The sequence below is a fragment of the Pygocentrus nattereri genome, chromosome 2, assembly GCF_015220715.1.
Source record: "Pygocentrus nattereri isolate fPygNat1 chromosome 2, fPygNat1.pri, whole genome shotgun sequence".
Taxonomy (NCBI): Eukaryota; Metazoa; Chordata; class Actinopteri; order Characiformes; family Serrasalmidae; genus Pygocentrus; species Pygocentrus nattereri.
Genome location: NC_051212.1, coordinates 839,389 through 866,023, shown reverse-complemented (window position 1 = coordinate 866,023; position 26,635 = coordinate 839,389). Strand labels below are relative to the sequence as shown.

Sequence of the window (26,635 nt, the reverse complement as noted above, 5' to 3'; positions counted from 1 at the left end):
TAGAAAAAGCTGTGACCCAACAACTTAGTTCATATCTACACAAGAACCATATATATGAAAAATTTCAATTTGGATTCAGGCCACACCACAGCACTGAGACGCTCTAGATAAGATAACTAATGATCTTCTTCTTGCCTCTGATCAAGGTTACATATCTCTCTTAGTGCTATTTGACCTCAGTGCAGCTTTTGATACAATAGACCACAATATTCTCCTAGAAAGGTTAGAAAACATGGTTGGAGTCACAGGGACGGCCCTATCATGGTTCAGATCTTACCTATCAGAACGTTATCAGTTTGTTAGGGTAAACAATTATTCAAAAGTGAGATTTGGAGTTCCACAGGGCTCTATATTAGGGCCATTACTATTTACACTATACATGTTACCGTTAGGCACAGTTATAAGTAATCATGGCGTAAACTTTCATTGTTATGCAGACGATACTCAACTGTACATATCAGCCAAGCCTGATGACCAATACAGGTTAAAGAAAATAGAGGACTGTGTAAAAGACGTGAAAGGCTGGATGTCACAGAACTTCCTCCTATTAAACAGTAACAAAACAGAGGTTCTCCTTCTGGGTCCAAAATTAGCAAGAAGTAAATTACCAGATTTAATCTTAAATCTCGCCGACTTTCCAGCCACACCTGGATCAGCAGCAAAAAATCTCGGCGTTATAATAGATTCAGATTTATCATTCGATCAACACACAGGCGGCATCACTAGGACAGCTTTTCTACATCTTCACAGCATCGCCAAGATCAGAAATGCCCTGTCCCTGTGTGATGCAGAAACACTAGTACACGCCTTTATTACTTCCAGGCTAGACTACTGTAACGCGCTACTGTCAGGATGCACGAGCAGGAATTTAAACAAACTCCAACTAGTCCAAAACGCCGCAGCCAGGGTCCTCACTAAAACTAGAACATCTGATCATATCAGTCCAGCGCCATCATCACTTCATCGGCTGCCTGTTAAATTCCGTATTGATTATAAAATCATTTTAATGACTTATAAAGCCCTACATGGTCTCGCTCCTGAGTACCTGCAAGACCTTATTTTTCATTATGAGCCATCACGACCACTCAGATCCCAGAGCGCTGGCTTATTAATAGTTCCCAGAATTCCTAAGGCTGCAGCTGGGGGAAGAGCTTTTTCTTATAAAGCCCCCAAACTCTGGAATGATCTTCCAGAAACTGTTCGGGACTCAGACTCAGTCTCGATCTTTAAGACTAGGCTGAAAACTCACTTGTTCAGTTTAGCTTTTGGTAGCTAATGTTCCCCCTAGATAAAGGCAGCAGATCCAGGGGTCCATGGACACAGGGAATTACAGTAAACTGAGACGCTGGTGCTGTCGTCCTGCTGCTCACACGTGGTCACTCAGGTTTGTGGACTGCTGAGCCCTCCTGCTGCCCACTTCAGACCAGCTGCCCACGCCCCAGCTACCACCACCTACCTTGGACTAGCTGCCCACCCTACACTGATGTTCTCATAGACTCCAAGCTATTCCTAAAGAGGAGGATGGGTCCCCCCTGGTGAGCCTGGTTCCTCCCAAGGTTTCTTCCTCAGTTCTGAGGGGGTTTTTCCTTGCCACTGTTGCCCCTGGCTTGCCCACTGGGGGGGGGGGGTTGTACATTCTTCCAGTCCTGTTGAAACTTTGTCTTTTCCGAAATTCTGTAAAGCTGCTTTGTGACAACATCCGTTGTAAAAAGCGCTATACAAATAAATTTGATTTGATTTGAATAGGAAGATCACGGGTTGTAAGTTCTGCTGAAGAGAAAGGTTTTACATCCTTTTTTAAAAGTCTCACTTGACTGTGGTGCCCTCAGATGGTCAGGGAGAGCATTCCATAAGCGAGGAGCAGCAGAACAGAAGGCCTGGTCCCCCATGGTGCGGAGTTTAGTTCTGGGGGGGGATGGGTTGTGTTCATAGAACGAAGGGATCGTGATGAAGTCAACGGGGTGAGGAGTTCTTTCAGATACGTAGGAACATTGCCATAAATGCACTGGTGGGTGAGGAGGGAAACCTTGTATTCGATCCTGGTAGAGATGGGAAGCCAGTGAAGAGAACAGAGGACGGGTGTGATGTGTTCATATTTACCCACTCTCATCAGGATCTTAGCAGCGCTGTTCTGAATGTATTGCAGCCTCTGGAGACTCTTACCAGGAATCCCAATGAGAAGTGCATTGCAGTGGTCGAGTCTGGAGGAGATGAAAGCATGAATCAGTTTTTCAGCATCAGATACAGTCAGAGTGGGGCGAAGTTTGGCGATGTTTCTGAGGTGGTGAAAGGAGATCTTGCAGAGGTGTTTTATATGGGCCTCAAAAGTGAGTTGAGGGTCAAACCTCACACCAAGATTGGAGACTGATGAGGAGAGTGGAATGTTGTGGCCGGAGAATTTAATACTGGTTATGTAGGTTGACTGAGTCTGATGTGGGGTGCCATGATTGCCTCTGTTTTGGTATTGTTCAACTGGAGGAAGTAGTGTTCCATCCACACTGAATATCTTCTAGACAGGCAGCAAGTTGTGATGATGGCGTTGACGATGAAGAGGCTACAGAGGAGTTTGCGTCAATTCGAAGGTAGAGTTGTACATCATCAGCATAGCAGTGGAATGAAATTCCATGGTGACTAATGACATGGCCAAAGGGAAGCATGCACTGTAAAAAATAGGCGTAATTTAACAGTAATAATTCCTGTGCTTTTTTACGGAAGAATTCATTTTCCAAGCCGCTTCTCCGTCAGGGTCGCGGGGGGGTGCTGGAGCCTATCCCAGCAGTCTTCGGGCGAAAGGCACGATACACCCTGGACAGGCCGCCAGTCCATCACAGGGCAGACACACAGACACAGACAGTCACTCACACACTCACACCTAGGGGCAATTTAGCATGTCCAATTGGCCTGACTGCATGTCGTTGGACTGTGGGAGGAAACCGGAGAACCCGGAGGAAACCCACGCAGACACGGGGAGAACATGCAAACTCCACACAGAGAGGACCCTGGTCACCCGGCCGGGGAATCGAACCCAGGCCCTCCTCGCTGTGAGGCGACAGCGCTACCCACCACGCCACCGTGCCACCGGAAGAATTCAATTATCTTATAATTACGGAGCTTTTTCAGTAAATTCAAACTGTGCGCGTGCGTAGTGTGTGAACCCGACCAACGGTTGCTCATTCCTCAACACAAAATTTCATCTTCTCGCCCTCTTTATTGCAGTGGCACCTCTGTGGTAAATATCATCCATTTTTGTTCGCATAGGTAAACTTGTAACTAAAAGACTACCAGCTAGTATCACAAAGATAAAGAATCCCATTTAGCGAATTTAATATAGACAACGAATTAACGTTAACCTACGATGGCTGTGGGTTAGCCGTAGTCTAAAGCTTGCCACAGATTTTCTGGACAGGCTAACGTTAGTGTTAACGTAAGTGCTACTGTCGCTTCTTTGGTAGCTAAATATCGACGTAGTTTTGACACCGATAATCTTTGCTGCAATGAAAGACTGAAAACATGTGCATTTTTACATTCGAGGAGGAAAAACGTTCCCCAGAATGGGCAGACTAAAAGCTAACAAGCTAGCTAACCCTAGATACAGCTCATCCAGCAGTATCAGCTAGCGTTAGCTAAGTTACCTCAGGCCAGAGAACACCAACGGGACAAATAGGAACAAAGACTGGCAGTCTGATGTTTTCATTTGTCCTTAAATATTCAAAAAAGACCTGACAAGCAAAATAAACTGTGGTGAACGGGGAGAGAACACTCTAGAATCTTTAAACTACCAAGCATGGACATGGCACACAAACTGAACGTTTGTGTTTGCTGGTGTTTGTCCTGTCTGTCTACTCTGCACTGTACTCAAACGGCCTGCTTGTTGTGTTGCGTTATAACGTGGGAGAGTTAAGGTTAGGGCATATACTCTCCATTGTCATTACAGAGGACAAGACAGTGTTTTTTATGCTGAGAGAAAAAGTAGCTGAACTTATTCCTAGCCTTGGAATCTATGAAATTAAGGACAGTATGAATAATATTACAGGTCCAAAGCTAGATGGTCTTGCAGAGTATGTCCCTCACAAATGTTTCCATAGAGGTGGCAAAATCTTTTTTCCACTTAAGCATCGTTATCAAATCAAATCAAATTTATTTATATAGCGCTTTTTACAACTGATGTTGTCACAAAGCAGCTTTACAAAAATGGGAATCACAGCACAGAGAATCAGACAAAACACTGAACATAATATACAGAATATACAGAACCCCCGTGAGCGCTGAGGCAAGGAAAAACTCCCTCAGAGCTGGAGGAGGAAGAAACCTCGGGAGGACCAAGACTCACATCTAAAGGGGGGACCATCCTACCACTGGTCAGACAACTTATAAGTTAAACATTGAAAAGTCAATTTTACATCCACGCAGTTCTAATATATTCAGGTGTGTATAATCAACAGTGGAAACAATTAGAGTTCATATAGATTTGGATGTGATCTGTAGTGGAGAAGCTGCGTTCCAGAAACTTCCATCAGTCTGGTCAATCAGGGGGACAGGGGGACTTGAGGGTGGGACATCCATCAGTATTGGGCCGGACCGGTGGACAGTCAGTAACTCGGAGGAAGGAAAGATTTAGGAATTAGTTTAGACTGGATTTATGAAGAACAGAAAATGTAAAAGATTATCAGAGTGTGACTAATGACTCCGGCAGGTCTGAATATGACAGCCTAACTAAAGGGAGAGAGCCAGAAGGTAACATAGACACGGAGGCTCCCTGAGACACTGGCATTCACCCACTCCACCGTCCACAAACCTGAGTGACTGCATGTAGTGAGTGACAGCAGCACCAGCATCTCAGTTTACCCACAATTCACTATGTCCATGAACCCCTGGATCTGCAGCCTTATCTAAAGGGAATTAACATTAACTACCAAAAGCTAAACTAAACAAGTAAGTTTTTAGTCTAGACTTAAAGATTGAGACTGTGTCTGAGTCCCGAACATTATCGGGGAGATTATTCCAGAGTTGGGGCGCTTTATAAGAGAAAGCTCTTCCTCCTGCAGAGCTTCTCTGAATTTTGGGAACTACTAGGAAGCCAGCACCCTGTGATCTAAGTAATCGTGGTGGTTCATAATAGGAGATAAGGTCTCTCAGATACTCAGGAGCGAGCCCATGTAGGGCTTTATACGTTAACAGGAGAATTTTATAGTCTATGCAGAATTTGACTGGAAGCCAGTGAAGAGCTGATAGGACTGGACTAATATGGTCAAATTTTCTAGTTTTAGTAAGGACCCTGGCTGCAGCATTTTGAACTAGCTGAAGTTTATTTAAGTTACTGCTAGAACATCCTGACAGTAGCGCATTACAGTAGTCTAGCCTTGACGTAATGAAGGCATGTACTAATTTTTCTGCGTCATGTAAGGATAGAGCATTTCTTAGCTTGGCGATGTTACGGAGATGTAGAAAAGCTGTTTTAGTAACATTAGATATGTGTTTATCAAATGCTAGATCTGAATCTATGATAACGCCAAGATTTTTAGCTGTTGAACCAGGTGTGACTGAGAAGTCGGCCAGATTCAACATTAGGTGTGATAATTTATTTCTAGCAGCTTTAGGGCCTAATAGAAGAACTTCTGTTTTATCACTATTTAATAGAAGAAAGTTGTGTGACATCCATGATTTCACATCTTTTACGCAATCCTCCATTTTCTTTATTCTCTGTTTGTCATCAGGTTTGGCTGATATGAAGAGCTGCGTGTCGTCTGCATAACAATGAAAATTAACATTATGTTTTCTAATAACTTTGCCCAGGGGGAGCATGTATAACGTAAATAATAACGGTCCTAAGATAGAGCCTTGTGGAACTCCATATCTAACCTTTGTATAATTGGAGGGTATATTATTTACCCTCACAAACTGAAAACGATCGGTCAAGTATGATTTGAACCACGATAAGGCAGTTCCAGTTATACCGACCATTTTCTCTAATCTTTCTAGGAGGATATTATGATCTATTGTATCAAAAGCTGCGCTCAGATCAAGAAGTACCAGTAAAGAAACGCAGCCTTGGTCAGCGGCAAGAAGCAGATCATTTGTTATCTTAACTAGAGCTGTCTCAGTGCTATGATGAGGCCTAAATCCAGATTGGAATTTTTCATAGATCTGGTTTCTTTGCAGATAAGAGCCAAGTTGTTGGGCCACGGCCTTTTCTAAAATCTTAGAAATAAATGGTAAATTTGAAATAGGTCTATAGTTAGATAGTACACTAGGATCAAGATTTGGTTTCTTGATCAAAGGTTTAATTACTGCTAGTTTAAAGGCTTTGGGAACATACCCCAGGTTTAATGATGAGTTTACTATTGTTAATAGTGGTTTAATTATGTCTGGTAATACCTGTTTTAATAGTTTTGTGGGAACTGCATCAAGTGTACAGGTTGTGCAGTTTGATGAGGAGATAATTTTCTCCAGTTCTAAATGATGTAGTGGGTTAAAAACTTCCAACCTGACTTCGGTAGCTGGATTTTGTTCTATATCAGCCACACCAGATGACAGACAAGCTGTGCTATTTATCTGTTGAATTTTGTCCCGAATATTTTCGATTTTATTATCAAAATAGTCCATAAAAGCATTGCTAGTGTGGATTGCTGGAATCTGAGGATCAGTACCTGCCTGATTTTTAGTCAGTTTAGAAATAACACTAAAGAGAACTCTAGGGTTGTTTTTATTAATCTCGATCTGAGAGGCCAGATACTCTGAGCGGGCTTTATTAATTTCTCTTCTATATTCAACAATACTGTCTTTCCAAGCAGAGTGGAATACTTCCAGTTTGGTTGATCGCCATTTTCGCTCAAAATTTCGTACTAATTGCTTTAAAGTACGAGTTTGGTCGTTATACCACAGCGCAAGTTTTTTCTGTCTCTCTTTTTTGTGTTTAAGTGGTGCTACACCATCTAAAGTAGACCGGAAGGTATTTTCTAAACAATCAGTTAGTTTGTCTAGTTCTGCTGGGTTACCTGGAGAGTACACTATGGTTGATAAATCAGGAAGGTTATCAGTAAATTGTTGAGCGGTAAAGGGCGTTATTGAACGTTTCATAGAGTAGCTGGGGGATGTACGTATATTATGACTAAGATGAAGTTTAAAAGAAATAAGATAATGATCTGAGATTACTGAGGTTTGAGAAAGAATATCTAGGTTATCTATGCTAACACCCAGGGTCAAAACCAGATCCAGAGTATGATTACAGTAATGCGTAGGTCCTGTTACATTTTGAGCAATACCAACTGAGTCTAGAATTGATGCAAAAGCCTTTTTTAATGAGTCATCAACTTTTTCAAAATGAATGTTGAAGTCTCCTACTATAATTACTTTATCACTACAAACTGCTAAATCTGCAGCGAAATCACTAAATTCTTTTAAAAATTCTACATAGGGTCCTGGTGGTCTGTAAATATTAATTAAAGAAAATGCATTCTGTTTTGTAATTGGATTAATTATATTGATGTAAAGAAGCTCAAAAGAAGTGAAATTATCATAGTGTTTCTGATTGACAGCTAGGGAATTTCTAAAAATTATGCAGACCCCGCCTCCTCTACCGGACGATCTGGGGTTGTGTATATAATTATAGCCTGCAGGGGTGGCTTCGTTTAATGCTAAATATTCATCGGGTCTAATCCAGGTTTCAGTGAGGCACAACACATCAAATTTCTGATCAGTTATGATTTCATTCACTATTACTGCTTTTGAATTTAGAGATCTTATGTTAAGTAAACCAATCTTTAGTTTTGAAGTGCTAGTGCTACAGTCTGGATATGATTGTTTAATATACGTTAGGTTATTTAGATTTACTGTTTGAGTTTTATATATGGTTAAATATTTGTGGTGTTGCCTCAGATGTACTTGATCTTGGTTTCAGCAATCATTGCTTGATCTGATACATTACAAATACTCTTTAAAAAAACAAAAAAATGGCGGTGGTTAGTAAAAAAATATATTTAAAAAATGAGTGTTTTTCTTTCTGATCTAGCAATGAGCAAAATTGATGTTACACTGATCTCGCTGCCTCAGACTGTAAAGTGAACTTGTACACAGATAAAATGATTTTATACAGTTCAGCCAAATCTGCTCATACAGCAATAGAAAAGCTCCTTTTGCTCATTTAATGCTTTACAGAATTCTCTGTACAAGCACAAGTTAGTTTTAAATGGTTAAGTTTATGCTGTCCTCCATATTTTCAATATAAATTTTAATACTGTAATAATTACTTGCCTGAACTGGCATTTGGCTGAATGAGAAGCTTACATTTATATTTCATATGAATAAAATAGTCCCTCTTCATGGATCACCACCTTATCGTGGTGGAGGGGTTTGCGTGCTTGAATGATCCTAGGAGCTATGTTGTCTGGAGCAAAAGCTCCTGGTAGGGTCTCCCATGACAAACTGGTCCTAGGTGACAGGCCAGACAAAGTGTGATCCATAATAACCCCTATGAAAAGACAAAAACAGGATTTGTGTACCCTGCCCGAAACAGGGTTACCGGGCATTTACTCATGGTGCCTGGCCGGGCCCAGCCCGAAGGAGTTACATGAGTCCCCCCTCCCATCAACCCACCATCAATGGGAGGGGCAGTAGTAGGGTGCATTGTGGATCGGGCACTGTCCAAAGGCGTGGGCCTTGGCGTTCTGATCCTCGGTTGCTGAAACTGGCTTTTGGAACTTGGAACGGTACCTCACTGGTGGGGAAGGAGCCTGAGTTGGTGCGCGAGGTTGAGAGATACCGGCTAGATATAGTCAGGCTCACCTCAACACACAGCTTGGGCTCTGGGTCCAATCTCCTTGAGAGGGGCTGGACTTTATTCTTTTCTGGAGTTGCCCATGGTGAGAGGCGGCGGGCAGGTGTGGGCTTTCTCATAGCACCTCGACTCGGTGCATGTATGTTGGGGTTTTCTCCGGTGGACGTGAGGGTAGCTTCCTTACGCCTTCTGGTTGGGGAACGGGTCCTGACTGTTGTCTGTGCTTATGCACCGAACAGCAGTTCAGAGTACCCAGCCTTCTTAGAGTCCTTGGGAAGGGTGCTTGAAAGTGCTCCTCCTGGAGACTCTATTGTCCTACTGGGGGACTTCAACGCTCACGTGGGCAATGACAGTGAGACCTGGAGGGGTGTGATTGGGAGGAATGGCCTCTCTGATCTGAACCCGAGTGGTGTTCAGTTTTTGGACTTCTGTGCAAACCACAGTTTGTCCATCACGAACACCATGTTTGAACACAAGTATGTCCATAAGTGCACATGGCACCAGGACACCCTAGGCCGCAGTTCAATGATTGACTTTGTAGTCGTGTCATCAGACTTGCGGCCATGTGTTTTGGACACTCGGGTAAAGAGAGGAGCTGAGCTGTCAACTGATCACCACCTGGTGGTGAGTTGGATCAGGTGATGGGGGAAGATGCCGGTCAGACCAGGCAAGACCAAATGTATAGTGATGGTTTGCTGGGAACGTCTGGAAGAAGAACCTGTCAGATTGATCTTCAACTCACACCTCCGTCAGAACTTTGAACAGATATCGGGGGAGGTGGGGGACATTGACTCAGAATGGGCCATGTTCCACTCCTCCATTGTTGAAGTGGCTGACTGTAGCTGTGGCCATAAGTTAGTTGGTGCCTGTCAGGGCGGTAATCCTCGAACCCGGTGGTGGACACCCCAGGTGAGAGATGCCGTCAAGCTGAAAAAGGAGTCCTACCAGGTATGGTTGGCCTGTGGGACACCAGAGGCAGCTGGCAGGTATTGACAGGCCAAGTGATCTGCCTCTTCAGTCATCGCCAAGCCAAAAATCCGTGTATGGGAGGAGTTTGGTGAGGCCTTGGAAAGTGACTTTAAGTCAGCTCCGAAAAGATTCTGGCAACTCAGAAGGGGAAAGCAGTGTGCCATTAGCACTGTATATAGTGGAGATGGTGTGCTGCTGACTTCGACTGAAGACGTCATTGGGCGGTGGAAGGAATACTTTGAGGACCTTCTCAATCCCACCGACACATTCTCCAGTGAGGAGGCAGAGTCTGGAGACATGGGAATAGGCTTGTCCATTACTGAGGCCGAAGTCGCTAACATAGTTAAGAAGCTCCTTGGTGGCAAAGCTCCAGGGGTGGATGAGATCCGTCCCGAGTTCCTCAAGGTTCTGGATGTTGTGGGGCTGTCTTGGCTGACATGCCTTTTCAACATTGTATGGACATCGGGGGCGGTGCCACTGGATTGGCAGACTGGGGTGGTGGTGCCTCTTTTTAAAAAAGGGGACTGGAGAGTGTGTTCCAACTACAGGGGAATCGCACTCCTCAGCCTCCCTGGTAAGGTCTATGCAGGGGTAATGAAGAAGAGAGTCCGGCTTATAGTCAAACCTCGGATCCAGGAGGAGCAGTGCAGGTTCCGCCCTGGTCGTGGAACACTGGACCAACACTTCACCCTCTCCAGGATTCAGGAGGGTTCATGGGAGTTTGCCCAACCAGTCCACATGTGCTTTGTGGATCTGGAGAAGGCATTCGACTGTGCTCCCCGGGGTATTCTGTGGGAGGTGCTTCGGGAGTATGGGGTACATGGCTCTTTGCTACGAGCCATTCAGGCCCTGTATAAACAAAGCTGGAGTTTGGTTCGCATAGCTGGCAGTAAGTCAGACTCGTTCCCAGTGAGAGTTGGAATCTGTCAGGGCTGCCCTTTGTCACAGATTCTATTCATAATTTTTATGGATAGAATTTCTAGGCACAGTCAGGGGATGGAGGGTGTCCAGTTTGGTGACCTCAGGGTCACATCGCTGCTGTTTGCAGATGATGTGGTCCTATTGGGGAACTTCAGCTTTAGCTGGATTGGTTTGCAGCCGACTGTGAAGTGGCCAGGATGATAATCAGTACCCCTAAATCTGAGACCATGGTTCTCAGGCGGAAAAGGGTGGAGAGCCCTCTCTGGGTCGGGGATAGGCTCTTGCCTCAAGTGGAGGAGTTCAAGTATCTCGGGGTCTTGTTCACGAGTGATGGTACAAGGGAGCGGGAGATTGACAGGCGGATTGGTGCTGGGTCAGCATTGATGCGGGCTCTTTACCGGTCTGTTGTGGTAAAGAAAGAGCTGAGCCATAAGGCAAGGCTCTCGATTTACTGGTCGATCTACGTTCCCACCCTCACCTATGGTCATGAGCTTTGGGTAATGACCGAAAGAATAAGATCGCGAATACAAGCGGCCAAAATTAGTTTCCTCCACAGGGTGTCTGGACTCTCCCTTAGAGATAGGGTGAGAAGTTCAGTCATCCAGGAGGGACTCAAAGTATAGCCGCTGCTTCTTCACGTCGAGAGGAGCCAGCTGAGGTGGTTCGGGCATCTAGTTAGGATGCCTCCTGGACGCCTCCCTCGGGAGGTGTCACAGGCAAGTCCACCTGGTAGGAGACCCCGGGGAAGTCGCAGGACACGCTGACGTGACTTTATCGCCCAGCTGGCCTGGGAGCACCTAGGAATCCCCCTTGGAGAGCTAGTGGAAGTGGCTGGGGAAAGGGAGGTCTGGGTCTCATTGCTTAGGATGCTGCCCCCGCAACCCGAACCCCAGAGAAGCGGAAGATAATGGATGGATGGATAAAATAGTCAGTAAGGGCAGACAGAGGCTTGGATTTGCTTTTAGCTATGAAGCACCAGAGACCTGGAATTTACCAAAAGAATCTCTAAAACCAGTCAGTCAATCATTCTAAACTTTTAGTCTCAAACTACCTTCAAACAGACTATATCTGTTTTAATTGAGTTTAACTTCTGCTTTTTCTTTTTTATTTAGATTTGTTTTAAATTTTATTTTATTAACTATTTTATTTCAACTCTTTTATTTAATGTTTCTTCTTCTTCTTCTTTTGGCTGCTCCCTTTAGGGGTCACCACAGCGAATCATCTGCCTCCATCTTGCCCTATCCACTGCCTCCTCTACTTTTACACCAACCATCTCCATGTCCATCTTCACTACATCCATAAACGTTCTCTGAGGTCTACCTCTTCTCCTTCTACCCGGCAGCTCCATCTCCAACATTTTTTGCCCAATATATCCACTATTCCTCCTCAGCACATGTCCAAACCATCTCAACCTGGCCTCTCTGGCTTTATCTCCAAACTGCTCCACCTTCACTGTCCCTCTGATCTGCTCATTTCTAATCTTGTCCATCCTTGTCACTCCCAACGAAAATCTCAGCATCTTCATCTCCGCCACCTCCAGCTCAGCCTCCTGTCTTTTAGACAGAGCCACAGTCTCCAAACCATACATCATAGCAGGACGCACTACTGTCTTGTAAACCTTCCCTTTCACTCTTGCTGCTATCCTTCTGTCACACATCAGCCCTGACACCTATCTCCGCCCACTCCATCCTGCCTGCACCCTCTTCTTCACCTCTTTTCTACACTGTCCATTGCTCTGGATGGTTGACCCAAGATATTTGAAGTCATCCACCTTTACGACCTCTACTCCTTGCATCTTCACCTTTCCACCTGCCTCCCTCTCATTCACACACATGTATTCTGTCTTGTCTCTACTGACCTTCATTCCTCTCCTCTCCAGTGCAAACCTCCACCTCTCCAGATTCTCTTCCACCTGCTCTCTACTCTCACCACAGATTACAATGTCATCTGCAAACATCATGGTCCATGGAGCCTCCTGCCTGACCTCATCTGTCAACCTGTCCATCACCATTGCAAACAAGAAGGGGCTCAATGCTGATCCCTGATGTAACCCCACCTTCACCTTGAAACCATTTGTCACTCCAACTGCACACCTCACCACTGTCTCACTATCCTCATACATGTCCTGCACCACCCTAACATACTTTTCAGCTACACCTGACTTCCTCATACAGTACCACAGTTCCTCTCTTGGCATCCTATCATATGCCTTCTCTAGATCTACAAAGACACAATGTAGCTCCTTCTGACCTTCTCTGTACTTCTCTACCAATACTCTCAATGCAAAAATTGCATCTGTGGTGCTCTTTCTGGGCATGAAACCAAACTGCTGCTCACTGATCTGAACCTCTCGCCTTAGCCTTCAACAACTCTTTCCCATACCTTCATGGTGTGGCTCATCAACTTTATACCTCTGCAGTTACTGCAGCTCTGCACATCAACCTTGTTCTTAAAAATGGGGACCAGTGCACTGCTTTTCCACTCATCAGGCATCTTCTCACTCTCCAGGATTTTGTTAAACAACATCTGGACCAACTGCCTTTGCATTCTTCATGCTTTTTAAAGCTGCCCTCACTTCCACCTTACCAATTCTCTGCACTTCCTGATCCACTATCTCTCCCCCCGTTTTCCTCCTCTCTCTCTCTCATTTTCCTCATTCATTACTTCTTCAAAGTACTCCTTCCATCTACTCAACACTCTCTGTTCACTCACTAGTACATTTCCCTCTCTATCCTTTATCAGCCTAACCTGCTGTACATCCTTTCCAGCTCTATCTCTCTGTTTAGCCAAACGATACAAGTCCTTTACTCCTTCTTTACTGTCCAGCCTCTCATACAGCTCATCATAGGCCTGAGCCTTTGCCTTTGCCACCATTCTTTTTGCTATGCGACTAGCCTCACAGCACTCCTGCCTACTTCCTTCATCTCTCTGGTTATCCCACTTTTTCTTAGCTGCCTTCTTCTTCTGAATACTCTCCTGGACTTCCTCATTCCACCACCAACTTTCCTTGTCTTCTTTCCTCTGACCAGACGAAACACCCAGTTTCCACTTGCCAGTTTCTCTCACCACCTTAGCTGTAGTTTCCCAGGCTTCAGGTAGCTCCTCACTGCCCCAAGGGCCTGTTGCAATTTTTCCCTGAACTGCCTGCAACCATCCTCCTCCTTCAGCTTCCACCATCTAATCTTTGGCTCTGTCTTCACTCTCTTCTCTTCTTTGTTTCTAATCTCATTCTACAGACAACCACCCTATGCTGCCTTGCTACACTTTCCCCTGGCACCACTTTACAATCTCCAATCTCCTTTAGGTGGCATCTCCTGCTAAGCATATAATCCACCTGTGTGCACCTCCCTCCACTCTTGTATGTCACCCTGTGTTCTTCCCTCTTCTGAAAATACGTGTTCACCACAGCCGTTTCCATTCTCTTTGCAAAATCTACAACCACCTGACTTTCTGCATTTCTGTCTTTCACACCATCCATACCCAGCACCTCTTCATCCCCTCTGTTCCCTTCACCAACATGTCCATTGAAGTCTGCACCAATCACCAATCTCCCCTCTCTAGGGACACCATCTACCACTTCATCCCTCTTACTCCAAAATTCCTCTTTCTCCTCTAACTGACAACCAACCTGTAGTGCATATGAACTGACCACATTCAAAATCACACCATCAACCTCCAACTTCAGGCTCATGATCATGTGTGACATTCTCTTTACATCCAGAACACTTTTCCCAAGCATTTCCTTTAGATTATCCCTACTCCATTTCTCTTCCTCTCTACACCATTTCTGGCCTTGCTTCCTTTCCATCTGGTCTCCTGATCACACAGAATATCTACCTTCCTTCTCTCCATCATGTCTGCAAGATCTCTGCCTTTACCAGTCATTGGCCCTATGTTCAGTGTCCCTACACTCCTGCCTTTCCTTCTCTCTCGTTGCCGTCTAACCCGCCTTCCTCCTCTCCTCTTTGATGGTCTTCGACCTACAGTAGTCCAAGTTTTATTTAATGTTTATTTTATTTCAACTTCCTTTTATTCATGTTTACTGTGTTTTCATTCAATATATTTGCATTGCATGCATATATTTTATTGCTATTTTATGCTATTATTTTTCTTTCTTTCTTTTTTTATTTATTTATTTATTTATTTTTAACCTGTCATGTCTGGCCATTTTTGCAATCGGAATGGTAATCCGAATGTACTGATGTACCAAACATATTTGTTTTCACAAGAAAAAGCTCTATAGGTTACTAAAGCCTATTCTTGTTAAATTTTGTATTTTGTTTGTTTGGCCAGGCCTGACAGGCAATAAAAAAGAGGACAGGAAAGAAAGAGAAGAAGGGAGGAAAGAGAGAGAAAAAAAAAAGATAATAATAATAAATCATAATAATGATCATTAAATAAGTAAATAAATAAATAAATAGAAAAAAATAATAATAATAAATATAAAAAAAAAAAAAATCAAATAAAATAAGTAAATAAACAGACAACTAAATAAAAATAAAAATAAATAGATAAATAAGTAAATTAAAAAAAAAAAAGAGAGAGAGAAGGGAAAAAAACAATTATACAGATATACATACATATACATATTCACATATCTATACATATACATATATACACCCAGACATAATTCTACTATTTGCTGCTACATACATACACATGTTTACATATCTATACATATGCATATATACATATACACCCAACCACCACACACAATTCTACTGTTTGCAGCAATGTGTATATGTGTGTATATGCGTTCACGTGTCATGTGTCATGGAATGTGCTCAGCAATGAGGGCAAGAAGCCGCAACCATGCCCCCGTGGTCCAGAGACAGATAGGGAAGGACCCGGGGGACCCGGACCATCCACAGCCCATTAGGAACTCAGGAGACCTGAGGACACATGCTCCGACGGCCACCGCGTGCACGCCCCAGAGGACGAAGAATGGAGGCCCCAGACAGAGAGCCCACAGACAAAGGGCAAGTGACCGGAGAGCCAGAGGCAATGAGCAGCCCACCCCCCCGGCAGGCCAACATCCCCAGCATGAGCCGAGCATGTGGCCCCCGAGGCCCCAGGCGCCCGAGACCGGCCGACCCCCGGCAGGATCCCCCCCACGCCAAAGAAACCCAAACCACCCCCAGGACACAACCGCCAAGGGAGCAGGGCAGGGACCATGCCAAGATGTCCAGCCATGCACCCAGGGACCCACAGGACACCCATACCCCGGGGGGGGGCGCGGAGTCGGCAAGCAGCGGGGAGCTGTGGGGAGGGGAAACTCCTGCCCACCACCATGTACCACAGATGTCCAGGCTCAGCAAGTCATAGACCCAGGCCCAGCTGTCCACACACACATGCTCACATGCACCCACACACACCCACACCCACACTCACACACGCAAGTCACCCACTCATGCACCCACACTCACACACACGGAACATACATGGACTCACAGGTAGGTGGCCCTACTCACTGCAGCATGGGCCCCCCTCCCCCAGAACCCCCATGTGTAGTGTGATGTTTGACTGAGTGGGAGGAGGGGAAGGGTCAGGATAAGAAAGACCGAGAGGCAGAGAACTACCCCTCGGAGGAAGAGAGCCAGCTGGCGCTAGCTCACTAGGCACCCCGGTTTCCTACACCCGGCCGCGGCGCAGGGAAGGCCGGCCCTGGGCCCGAAGCGGCCATGCCCCCAGGACACCACCACGCTCCAGGCCGGCGCCCGCCCACACAGCTGACACAGCACAAAACATACACCCCCACATGCACACAAGAGACAACAATTATCACAAATACACATACTCACGGTTACAATACACATACTCATGATTACAATACACATACTCACGATTACAATACACATACTCACAATTACAATACACATACTCACAATTACAATACAAACACACACACATACATACCAACACAAACATACTCACCCGCAACAAACTTCACACACATCCATATACACGCAAACACAGTGGTCCTGGGTCCAGAACCAACCAGCCCTATGTGATTGTCCCCCTACTTGAGTGCTCCACCCCTCCTCCCGGGAGGCATCCAGAATCCCGGAATGCCAGACAGACACCCCGGCATGTCCCAAACCCCCCACGACCCGGCGGTGCGCCCAGGGGGGCACAGACCCCTCCAGCGCAGGGAGGAGCCCAAACGGGGGATGGGCGACCCCAGGCGCCAAGGCCCCAGATCCCACACCCCGGCCCACACAGAGGAGGCCAGCCCCCCGGACGTGACCAGCACCCACCCACACGGGCCCCCAGATCCCAACCCCAAGACCGTGAGCGCACACATCCTGGCCCCCCACCATCAACAACAGGGCCCGCACACAGAAACTGCAGAGCGGCAGCCCCCGTCTCCAGTCCAAGAGCCATCAGACACCCAAATGTCTGAGCGGTTTGATTTCATCCACCTTGAAACATACTGCAGTCTATTGGCTAAAAAATAATGATAAAAATTTGGTAGTTCTAGACCACTGCTGCATTTTAGCTTTTGTAAAGTCATCAAGCTTATTCTAGATGTTTTACTTTACCATAAAAATTTAGAAATATATGAGTCTAGTGATTTAAACAAAGCAATAGAAGGTTTATTAGGGATCATTAAGAACAGATAATTTACTTTAGGCAGAATCATCATTTTTATTGTGGCAACTCTCCCCATGAGAGATATAGGTAGAGAGTTCCAACGCGTGAGATCGTCCTCTATTGTTTTTAGTAGAGGAATATGGTTCAGTCGTACCAGATCTAACAGCCTGGGAGAAATATTTATACCTAGATATCTAATGTTGCCCGACTGTAGTGATGTAGTTATGATGTTCTGAAATTTACTATTTTTATTTCTTTATAAATTTTCTTGTCTTGCCAATTTTCATTTCATTTTAGCTTTTCAGTCTCTGTTTAACTTGCTAGGCTACACTGGAAATGAAGGTGACCCTCAATGCACTTCTGACTGAGGTAGCATGAAATCCTGTCTCTGGCAATGTTTTTGCTCAAGGATATCATCTGACATGAGCCTGTTTTTATTAATATGTTCCCAAAGGATAACAAAGCATTTCTGAAAGTTGCTCTATAAAAGAGCATCTGCCAAATGTTACAAATGTAAATTTGCTTTTGGCCATGAAGTATATGACCATGGAGTACACATTACTAAAGATCTCTCATAGACAATTAACGTCTCCAAGCTGGTGAATACTTCCTGTGGTAGCTGAAGAAAGTTTGTCCTAGGATGCCTGTCTCCAGTGTATACAGATACTGGGTAAAGAGCAGATTCCAAGGTACTTTATTGATCCTTTGGGATCAATGTTATTGGATCAACTTTATTGATCCTTTGGGATCAATAAAATATATTTATCTAGCACAGCATGAAAAACTGTACCACTGTTAGAGTTATTTACTGTCATGTCACTGCCACTAAGTCTGACCCTTTGCTACCCAGCAAGCATTACCAGAGCTTCCTGTACGAGGAATATTTATTTACCCTCAGGTTATAAAAGTATTAACTTGTCCTGCATTTCGTAATTGAATATATACCAACACTTTATCTATTTACAGAATTCTTACCCGAGTTTCTCCAGTTTACAGTGTGAGCTCTTCAGTCCAGCAGAGAGGAGCTCCACTCCTGAATCTTGCAGGTCATTGATACTGAGGTCTAGTTCTTTCAGTGAGGAGTTTGCTGGTTGTAGAGCTGATCCTAGATTTTCAAAAGCCTTTTGTACAATATTACAGGTAACTAGTCTGCAAAGAAAGATGCAATTTAACACATTTTGCAGCATACTCATATTCTAAATAAAATAAAATAAAAGTTGTATCATGTTTAAAAAAAAATACCAATGGATTTTCTTTTACTGGGTTAAACTGAGAGATAGGTAAGTCTGTAAATTTTGAAAATTATGAAAATTTCATAATTAACGATACTAGTTACAGTTTTCTGTGCTATTTTTGCTTAATGTTTTTAACAGAAAGTTCACCTGAGTTTCTTCAGTTTACACTGTGAACTCTTCAGTCCAGCAGAGAGCAGCTCCACTCGTGAATCTTCTAGGTCATTGTTACTGAGGTCTAGTTCTTTCAGTGAGGTGTTTGCTGATTGTAGAGCAGAGCAAAGCATTTCATAGGAGTCCTTACTGAGATTACAGCCAGCTAGTCTGCAAAAAGGAATGATAAACACAGCAGATGGAACAGTTTAAATGAGGTTAGGAGATCAAGTATCAGAGGAGTTAAGAGTTTTGGTGTAATGATTTGATCTTTTATGAATTTATTCATAAAATCACCTTGCCAGTCATTAGTTCAACAGTCTGTCCACCCCACTGTAATATTGTTGCACATGCCCTACATTAAACCCAATCACAATAAACTCATGAATATTAATTATATATGTTCAGCACCTGTTTGGGTGCCAAAATGGACATCCTCTGCTAAAGATAAACAAAAATAAAAGCTACAAATACTTAGAATAGAAAAAAATGTTGTGGTAAAATTTCAGTAACAATAAAAATGGTAAACAATTTCAGACCAAATCAATTCAAGTTCAAATGTAACAAGTATTTTTATCCAAAGCCACAGTCAGAAGAAGCAAACATTGTTCAAACCACACTGCCTTCTTACCAGGGATTGATATTGTTAAATTGTGTTTATTTGGCCCTTTTTTTATTACAAACTGAAACCACCAATGAGTGTGAGGTGCCAACAGACATGTTGACAGACTGTACAGATTGCAGAATTTCATTTAGACAGCCAACCAGCAGTTTTTGAACAAGCATGCCTATTGTCTCATGGATCCATAAGACTGACTGCTTATTAGTATTAAAATGTAGTATTTAATTACAAACTACTAATTCAGTACTTCATGGTTTTCAAGTAATTTGTTCTGTTCCCAGCTCTACTTCTTACTGGAGGAAGTCATGTTGGTAATATTTTTAGCAGACCAGCATTTTGTTATTAATCACTAATGGGACATAAAAATGTTTTTCTACAAATTGTAAATTACTGCAAGGATTTATTGATCAAATATATCCTTGAGTTATCATTAATAAAAGGTTTGCAGCAATTATTAATTTAGAAACTATTAAACTAGAGTACAGAGTCATTGTAACTAAGGCCCAGGCCACCTTAGGTAGGAAAGTTAGGCCTTATGCTTCTAGGCAAGAATTGTCCATGCCAGGCAGTGTTAGAAGACCTTGAGATATGAGCAGATATGAGCTGTAAGAAATACGGTCTTAAAAGCAAGCCAGCTTTTAGTGAGGAAACAGACAAGCAGCGAGCAGGAACAGGTCATAACTCAAATAATTAAAAAGGTCCAATTTGGAGAGTCGTAAAAACGGTCCTTGTCAGATGAAGTATAGAGGAGTCAAAAAGTGTTAAATGTTAAATTTACCATAGCAAATATAATGATAGCCAAAGGAAACCCTAGGATGGTCAGAGAGGAGGGGTGAAGATAGTGCCCTGGGGAGGGGCAATGAGCATATTTGAAAAACATAAAAAAAACTGATGTGTTGAATCTTTGCATTTTTGGTGATCCAGAAGCCGACATGTCACTTGGAACTTAATAGAAGCCTTTTCTTTCAAAAGAACCAACGGCTGAAATTTGTTTTTTCATCTTCTTCATTCTTGCAAGAAAATCTTTTAAACCTTTTGGCGGTATTGCTTTTTATACTTTGCAAGAACATTTTAATCTTTTGATTTAATAACCTTTTTTCATATTAGAAAACAGATTAAATTAAAATTAGAATATTAGTTAAAAAGTAAATTAATTATAATGTAATACTATGTCTGAGACACAGGGTGGAGGCTGGACTGCTCTGGATCCCGACATTACAATGAATCTATTTTCAATCCTGGCAAAAAACTTGCTAAACTGCACATGTTTTGCCTCATAGTTACATGGGTAGGTAGTTACATCTCTTATGCCACAATATTTATGATATTTAAGACTGTGAGTTTGTATTTGTTTAAATTAATTTAAGAAGTGTGGCAGCTGTGCATCGTCTGTCAGTAACATACTTTATAAGCATAACTTTTGAAATTTAATTTAAATAAAATTCCAGAGTGAATTCCAGTTCAAATTTCCTAAAGACCTAATCTTTTTAAATACTTGCAAACTTACTATCAGCACATGTCTTTCTTCATAACAGCTCACCTAGAATAAATTAATGCTCAATCAGTTCTAAAACTTGTAGTGTTTACATTTGTTTACTTGTGTAACTCTAAACATGACACTTATATTAAACATCTAATCTGAATGGAAAGAAAAACAGAAACACATATATAGGTAAACAGTAGTGGTGTAAGAGTTCAACCATACACAAAATGTTTAATTTGATTTGATTGGTAAATAGTAGAGTTCCAGACACTTAACTGTAGATAATAACTGTGTTTAAATACAACACTATGAACATTTCTTACAGAATGACTGAAATGAGCTAAAATATGGCTTTGTGTAATTACAACACAGATAATAATGGTCTATAGGGTTTAGGCAGACCAGTCAACTAATACATTCACTAGACATTCCTGTGTGCAACAGTTGACTAGTTAAAGACAGTGCCTGAAATACAGTAAAGGTAAAACCTGCAGTGAAGAGGCAGGAGGACAAACAGGAATTACTTTTCTGCTAAACAGAAAGAAAAAAGTACTTTATTAGTTTATAAAACTAAATGAAATTATACTACAACCCCAATTCCAGTGAAGTTGGGACGTTGTATAAAACATAATTAAAAACAGAATATGATGATTTGCACATCATTTTCAACCGATATTCAATTGAATCCACTACAAAGAAGAGATATTTAATCTTCAAACGGATAAACTTTATTGTTTTTTGCAAATATTCACTCATTTTAAATTTGATGCCTGCAACACGTTCCAGAGAAGTTGGGACAGGGACGTATTTCCCACTGTGTTACATCACCTTTCCTTTTAACAGCACTCAATAAGCGTTTGGGAACTGAGGACACTGATTGTTGAAGCTTTGTAGGTGGAATTCTTTCCCATTCTTGCTTGATGTCCAGCTTCAGCTGCTCAGCAGTCCGGGGTCTCCGCTGTCGTATTTTGAGCTTCATAATGCGCCACACATTTTCAATGGGAGACGGTCTGGACTGCAGGCAGGCCAGTCTAGTACCCGCACTCTTTTACTACAAAGCCATGCTTTTGTAACACGTGCAGAATGTGGCTTGGCATCGTCTTGCTGAAATAAGCAGGACGTCCCTGAAAAAGACGCTGCTGGGATGGCAACAGATGTTGCTCCAAACCTGTATGTACCTTTCAGCATTAATGGGGCCTTCACAGATGTGCCAGTTACCCCTGCCATGGGCACTAACATCCCCCCACACCATCAGAGATGGTGGCTTTTGAACTTTGCGCTGAAAACAATCCGGACAGTCCTTTTCCTCTTTGGCCCGGAGGACACGACGTCCATGATTTCCAGAAACAGTGTGAAATGTGGACGCGTCAGACCACAGGACTCTTTTCCACTCTGCGTCAGTCCATCTCAGATGAGCTCGGGCCAGAGAAGTCGGCGGCGTTTCTGGGTGGTGTTGATATGTGGCTTCGCTTTGCATGGCAGAGTTTTAACTTGCACTTGTAGATGGAGCGACGAACTGAGTTCACTGACAGTGGTTTTCCGAAGTGTTCCTGAGCCCATGTGGGAATATCCGTTACAGAATGATGTGGGTTTTTAATGCAGTGGGTTGAAGGTCACGGGCATTCAGTGTTGGTTTTCTCCAGATTCTCTGAATCTTTTGATGATATTATGGACTGTAGATGATGAAATCCCTAAATTCCTTGCAGTTGCTCATTGAGAAACGTTGTTCTTAAACTGTTGGACTATTTGCTCACGCAGTTGTTCACAGAGTGGAGAACCTCGCTCCGTCCTTGCTTGTGAACGACTGAGCCTTTCAGGGATGCTCCCTTTATACCCAATCATGACACTCACCTGTTTCCAATTAACCTGTTCACCTGTGGAATGTTCCAAACAGGTGTTTTTTGAGCATTCCTTAACTTTCCCAGTCTTTTGTTGCCCCTGTCCCAACTTCTTTGGAACGTGCTGCAGGCATCAAATTCAAAATGAGTGAATATTTGCAAAAAACAATAAAGTTTATCCGTTTGAACATTAAATATCTCGTCTTTGTAGAGTATTCAGTTGAATACAGGTTGAAAAGGATTTGCAAATCATTGTATTCTGTTTTTATTTCTGTTTTACACAACATCAGAACTTCATTGGAATTGGGGTTGTAATTCCACTGCAAGCTGCATCAGACCAGGCAGGTTTAGAGAATTATCATCTCTGACAGGAAAAGGTTCTTTAAATGACATGCAAAACAACCACTCAAATACAGTTTCATTTGATGGGGAAGTAAGAGTGGTATGAGAGAAAGTGAAATAGTGGTCTTTAAACACACAAGGATCTCTCATTTATTAAAATAAAAAATAAATAAAAATTGCATCATGACGTTTAAAAAATACAAATGTATATCTTGTTACTGGGTTAAATTCAGAGATAGGTAAGTCTGTAACCACAAGAATGAAAATATCATAATTAACAATACTAGTTGCAGTTTTCTGTGCTATTTTTGCTTAATATTTTTAACAGAAAATTCACCTGAGTTTCTCCAGTTTACACTGTGAGCTCTTCAGTCCAGCAGAGAGCAGCTCCACTCCTGAATCTTGTAGGTCATTGTTACTGAGGTCTAGTTCTTTCAGGTGGGAGTTTGCTGATTGTAGAGCAGAGCAAAGCATTTCATAGGAGTCCTTACTGAGATTACAGCCAGCTAGTCTGCAAAAAGGAATGATAAACACAGCAGATGGAACAGTTTAAATGAGGTTGTGAGATCAAGTATCAGAGGAGTTAAGAGTTTTTTTGCAATGATTTGATCTTTAGTTGTGAATCCTGGGTCAGATTCATAAAATGCAGCAGTAACCACTGAATTGAACTGAATTGAATTGAATTCAGAAGCATCAGCCAACTGTGTTTTGCACACAGAGGAATTTTACACCATTTTACACCATACTGCAAACCACGAAAACTGCAGTAAGGAATTTATTCATAAAATCACCTTGCCAGTCATTAGTTCAACAGTCTGTCCACCCCACTGTAATATTGTTGCACATGCCCTACATTAAACCCAATCACAATAAACTCATGAATATTAATTATATATGTTCAGCACCTGTTTGGGTGCCAAAATGGACATCCTCTGCTAAAGATAAACAAAAATAAAAGCTACAAATACTTAGAATAGAAAAAAATGTTGTGGTAAAATTTCAGTAACAATAAAAATGGTAAACAATTTCAGACCAAATCAATTCAAGTTCAAATGTAACAAGTATTTTTATCCAAAGCCACAGTCAGAAGAAGCAAACATTGTTCAAACCACACTGCCTTCTTACCAGGGATTGATATTGTTAAATTGTATTTATTTGGCCCTTTTTTTATTACAAACTGAAACCACCAATGAGTGTGAGGTGCCAACAGACATGTTGACAGACTGTACAGATTGCAGAATTTCATTTAGACAGCCAACCAGCACTTTTTAAACAAGCATGCCTATTGTCTCGTGGATCCATAAGACTGACTGCTTATTAGTATTAAAATGTAGTATTTAATTACAAACTACTAATTCAGTACTTCATAGTTTTCAAGTAATTTGTTCTGTTCCCAGCTCTACTTCTTACTGGAAGAAGTCACGTTGGTAATATTTTTAGCAGACTAGCATTTTGTTATTAATTACTAATGGGACATAAAAATGTTTTTCTACAAATTGTAAATTACAATGAATCTATTGTGTATCCAATGTATCCTTGCAAAAACCTTGCTAAACAACACATGTTTTGCCTCATAGTTACATGGGTAGGTAGTTACATCTCTTATGCTACAATATTTATGATATTTAAGACTGTGAGTTTGTATTGTTTAAATTAGTTTAAGAAGTGTGGCAGCTGTGCATCGTCTGTCAGTAACATACTTTATAAGCATAACTTTTGAAATTTAATTTAAATAAAATTCCAGAGTGAATTCCAGTTCAAATTTCCTAAAGACCTAATCTTTTTAAATACTTGCAAACTTACTATCAGCACATGTCTTTCTTCATAACAGCTCACCTAGAATAAATTAATGCTCAATCAGTTCTAAAACTTGTAGTGTTTACATTTGTTTACTTGTGTAACTCTAAACATGACACTTATATTAAATATCTAATCTGCATGGAAAGAAAAACAGAAACACATATATAGGTAAACAGTAGTGGTGTAAGAGTTCAACAATTCACAAAATGTTTGATTTGATCGGTAAATAGTAGAGTTCCAGACATTTGACTGTAGATAATAACTGTGTTTAAATACAACACTATGAACATTTCTTACAGAATGACTGAAATGAGCTAAAATATGGCTTTGTGTAATTACAACACAGATAATAATGGTCTATAGGGTTTAGGCAGACCAGTCAACTAATACATTCACTAGACATTCCTGTGTGCAACAGTTGACTAGTTAAAGACGGTGCCTGAAATACAGTAAAGGTAAAACCTGCAGTGAAGAGGCAGGAGGACAAACAGGAATTACTTTTCTGCTAAACAGAAAGAAAAAAGTACTTTATTAGTTTATAAAACTAAATGAAATTACACTAAAAAAACACTGCAAGCTGCATCAGACTAGGCAGGTTTTCTAAACATGCTAAACAACCAGTCTTGTTATCCAAATGAGTGAAAAGTAATTTGACATGCTGAGAATTTATTTTATTGCAAGTACTTTTTGATTTTAATACTATTTTTCAATTTACAGTGTATTTATTGAAAATTAAAAATAATAATAATAATAAGTTGAACTTATATAGCGCCTTTACACAAAACCCAAGGTCGCTTTACAAAATGCATATCACATTACACAAGACTTGGAGCCAGTAACTATAAACTTGGTTTTGTGTGCATTTAAAGAAAGAAAATTTGCCCTAAGTCAGGAGTTCAGGCCAATAAGACATCTATTTAACTGGGGTGGGGGAAACAGTACTGCTGTTAAATTGTGACTACGAAAAATATAACCGAGGGGGAGAATATAGATTATAAAAAGGAGGGGACCAAGGACGGAACCCTGAGGGACACCATATTCAATGGGCACTGTGTCAGACGTATGGTTCCCAATTGAAATAAACTGAAGCCTGTTAGTCAGATACGAGTGGAACCAGGATAGTACGGTTCCAGAGAGACCAATCTCAGTGAGCCTAGTTAAAAGAACATTGTGATTTACTGTGTCGAAAGCAGCAGTGAGATCAAGAAGCAAAAGAATGGAGATGCAACCTGTATCCGCGGAAAGGAGAAGGTCATTTAGGACACAGAGAAGAGCAGTCTCGGTGTTATGATGCAAACGAAAACCAGATTGTAATTTTTCAAATAAATCATTAGTGTTCAAAAAATCAAGCAGCTGGGAAGCCACGACCTTTTCTAGAACTTTAGAGATGAATGGGAGATTTGAAATAGGCCTGTAATTGCTCAAAATTGTTATATCTGAGTCAGGTTTCTTAATAATAGGTGTGACAGCTGCTGTTTTTAAAGACACAGGAACATATCCAGAAGTGAGTGAAAGATTAACCAAGTGGCATATTGGTTCGGAGAAGATGGAGACACAGCGTTGAAGAAGATGGGTAGGAACAGGGTCCAGTCGAGAGGATGAAGTCTTAGAGTTAGCTATAATATTGACAATAGAAGTTGAGTCAGTCAGAGAGAAATTTGAAAAAGAAAGTGACAGAGTTGGAGAGAAAACGATAGGCCCATGGCAGTCAGCAGGGGCATTCAACAGGTCTTTGTAGATGGTTGACACCTTGTTACTGTAGAATTTCAGAAAGGCATTACATAGATCAGTTGAGGCAGTGTTTGGAGTTGATGGGGGTCGCAGAAGCTTATTTACCACTGAAAACAGAAGCTTGGGATTCGGACCAGCAGCACTGAAAACATCTGCATAGTATGATGCACAAGCATT

At 42.1% G+C, this 26,635-nt stretch overlaps 1 protein-coding gene across 3 annotated transcripts in view; it reads right to left on the bottom strand.

Moving 5' to 3' along the window:
- Positions 1-4,550: 4,550 nt before the first annotated feature.
- The window catches only part of LOC108413598 (NACHT, LRR and PYD domains-containing protein 3-like), a 38,724-nt gene continuing 16,639 nt past the window's right edge, over positions 4,551-26,635 (bottom strand). For 2 of the 3 annotated variants that reach the window (XM_037532181.1, XM_037532185.1), the window contains exons 4-7: positions 23,265-23,438; positions 18,640-18,813; positions 18,233-18,406; positions 4,551-4,596 (exon numbers count right to left, since the gene is read on the bottom strand). In XM_037532181.1, coding sequence (XP_037388078.1) covers positions 4,590-4,596; positions 18,233-18,406; positions 18,640-18,813; positions 23,265-23,438 — 529 coding nt within the window. In that variant the 3' untranslated portion in view covers positions 4,551-4,589. Of the gene's footprint in view, positions 4,597-17,460; positions 18,407-18,639; positions 18,814-23,264; positions 23,439-26,635 lie in introns of those variants that run through there. The other variant, XM_037532189.1, reaches the window with a different exon arrangement.